General features: G+C 43.1%; 1 protein-coding gene across 1 annotated transcript in view; it reads right to left on the bottom strand.

Annotated features, from left to right (window-relative positions):
- Positions 1 to 2444, bottom strand: part of f7 (coagulation factor VII) — a 6699-nt gene extending 4255 nt beyond the window's left edge. Inside the window, exons 1-5 of the mRNA XM_014008590.1 lie at positions 2272 to 2444; positions 1768 to 1931; positions 1652 to 1676; positions 1267 to 1380; positions 972 to 1118 (exon numbers count right to left, since the gene is read on the bottom strand). Of these exons, the coding sequence (XP_013864044.1) occupies positions 972 to 1118; positions 1267 to 1380; positions 1652 to 1676; positions 1768 to 1931; positions 2272 to 2332 (511 nt within the window). The 5' untranslated portion in view covers positions 2333 to 2444. The remainder of the gene's footprint in view (positions 1 to 971; positions 1119 to 1266; positions 1381 to 1651; positions 1677 to 1767; positions 1932 to 2271) is intronic.
- Positions 2445 to 2450: the final 6 nt, after the last annotated feature.

The following is a 2450-nucleotide window of genomic DNA, read 5'->3' as shown; positions in this document are numbered from 1 at the left end:
CTCTCACAGACAGTTGCTTCACGCTGTGTTTTCCTTCAGGAAAAATAAAAGTTTGACAGTTTTCTCTCTGAGAATCATCTTTCACTTTCATCACCTATTTTCCAGTTATTATTTTGCTGCATTTTTAACATATTTTCCATCACATTCTGCATAAATAAAACCTATTTTCTTTCACGTGTTTAGATATTTATTTTTAACACGCAGAAGACGCTGCTGCGCGTTTGATTGGCAGCTGCTGTCTTTGCCTTTTCTCTTCTCTCCTCCTCCTTCTGCACAGAAGGCAGAGAGAAATAAGGAGGCATTTTCGAATGGTTGAAAATTGCAGCCAATAAAAACGTCTGTCGATTGTTTCCCTTTGTTTTTGTCTTCTTTTTATGTCTTGTTATAATTTGATCAGTCAAATGCGGGACTTTGTTTGAACTTGCGCGACACCAGGACAAGAGTGAAACATGTGAGACAGTCCCACACAGTTTGCCTGGGCCTGTAGGTAAATTACCTGCTGATTATAACTGTCCTCTGCAGTGTGGATGAGAGAAGAGAGAGGAGCTGCTTCAGCAGCTCTCMTGTCCGAGCRYGTAGCGCGTTCACAGAGGGACAACGCAAGCACGCACAGGAGCTGCGGGCGCGCACGGCACGTGTATGTGGTGAAGGGAGGGTGTGAGGGCAATATTATTATTAATAATATTAATACTGTTTCCATTGTAGTTGTACACTTAATAAGAAGTGCAACCAAGGGCGACAGATGGGGCATAACAAAAAAAAGGTGGGTTTGACAGGGGCACTTGATGGTCTGGAGGGAAAAGGGCAGGTGCTCGAGCACCACCTGACGTCTATCTGTGCACGTCCCTGTGGAGGATCATTGGATCATTTTAGAATCTGATAAAGACTGGATCAGTTTTATTACACACCGAAACCCTGGACCTAAAAGGAGGTTTTACCAGGACTGCAAATGCTCTCATTTGTTTAATAACCTTTGGTGTTGCAGCTCCGACCGTCGGCGTCCAACACGTAGCCTTCAGCACAAGAGCAAGCTATTCTTTTTCCATCGGAGTCTTCCTCGCAGAAATGTTCACAGTCTCCGTTCTGCAGCAGACAGCTGTCTGACTCTGTCTGGTGCTCTAAAAACAAACCATTCTCCAGTTTATTATTGATAATTAGACATTTAATTAAACATCGTTCCACATSTTATCACCACGTCTTTCAGACCTGCCTGGTAGATTCAAGAAACAAATTTAATTAAATCATTTTAAAAACATTCACGCTCACCGAGCTCACAGCTGAGTCCTGTGAACTGAGGGASACACAGACAGGTGTAGGACGACCCCTCGTTGATGCAGGTACCTCCGTTCTGGCAGGGTCCGGACTTACAGCTGTCTGGGACTTTAGAGACAAAGACACAGTTAGTGAGGCCACCTTACAGAGGGATCTGGTTCTTTTAGTCCTGGTCCAAACCTCATGATCGTAGATGAGGTTTGGAATTTAAACAGACTAATAAATCAACAGAATGAAGTGATGCCCTCAGATCTGTCAGCTCCACCATCTCTCAGGGTCAGGACTCTCAGAGACTGTAAGTCTCTGAACCTGTCGGGAGTTTTTATCTYTTTCAGGTAGAGAACTAAATGTAATAATTAAAATGAAAAAGGTCACTTACTGGAATACACTTTCCAGAACTCGTTCTGAGAAAAAGGAAACATAAACATCTTGAAATGTTTGAGGTTTTATTGTGGCARAGATCCGCTTTGACCTGGTGAAACCTTTGTGACCCACCGTGGTTTCAGCGTGCTCAAACACCTCTCTGGCCTCCTCGAAGCTGCATTTCTCCTCCAAACACTCCCTCTCCAAATCTCCCATCTTCATTTCCTCAAACCAGCCCGAGTTGTATCTGCGGGTCCGGACCAGGACCCCATGGGCCCTCTGTGGGTCCAGAAAGACTGRCAGACACCAGTGGAGCAAAGTGTTCCACAGAATCGTGTTAAAATGTTTGTTTTATTTTGAAAACATGTTTATCTCATTTCTGTTTCAGTTCAAAATATTACAAAAATCTAAAAAGAGAAATTTTATTTTAAAAAAATATTAAAAAGTTAATTTGACGAGAAACAAAAGTTAGTTTTAGTTTTTTTCCTCATAAGTCTTTGTCTGTTGAACTCAAACAGCGACGCCAAGAGGAAACACAAACCAAAAGTTCTGACCTTCTCTGTTAACATTTAGATGCTAACCGGTTGAACTCTTYGGCTGTTTTCTGATAAATCTGAAGTTCAGACCCCTCCTCACCTGAAGCTGACCAGCAGCTCTGAAGGCAGATGATGAAGGTAACGAAGACTCTCAGCTGCATGGTTGGTGTTTTCAGAGATCTGATGTTCTTTGTCTGTGTGGACAAAGGTACAAAGTCCCCACCCACCAAACACACACACACACACACACACACACACACACACACACACACACACACA

This window comes from Austrofundulus limnaeus, unplaced genomic scaffold (genome assembly GCF_001266775.1).
Source record: "Austrofundulus limnaeus strain Quisiro unplaced genomic scaffold, Austrofundulus_limnaeus-1.0 Scaffold51, whole genome shotgun sequence".
Taxonomy (NCBI): domain Eukaryota; kingdom Metazoa; phylum Chordata; class Actinopteri; order Cyprinodontiformes; family Rivulidae; genus Austrofundulus; species Austrofundulus limnaeus.
This window is presented reverse-complemented; position numbering and strand designations above follow the sequence as displayed.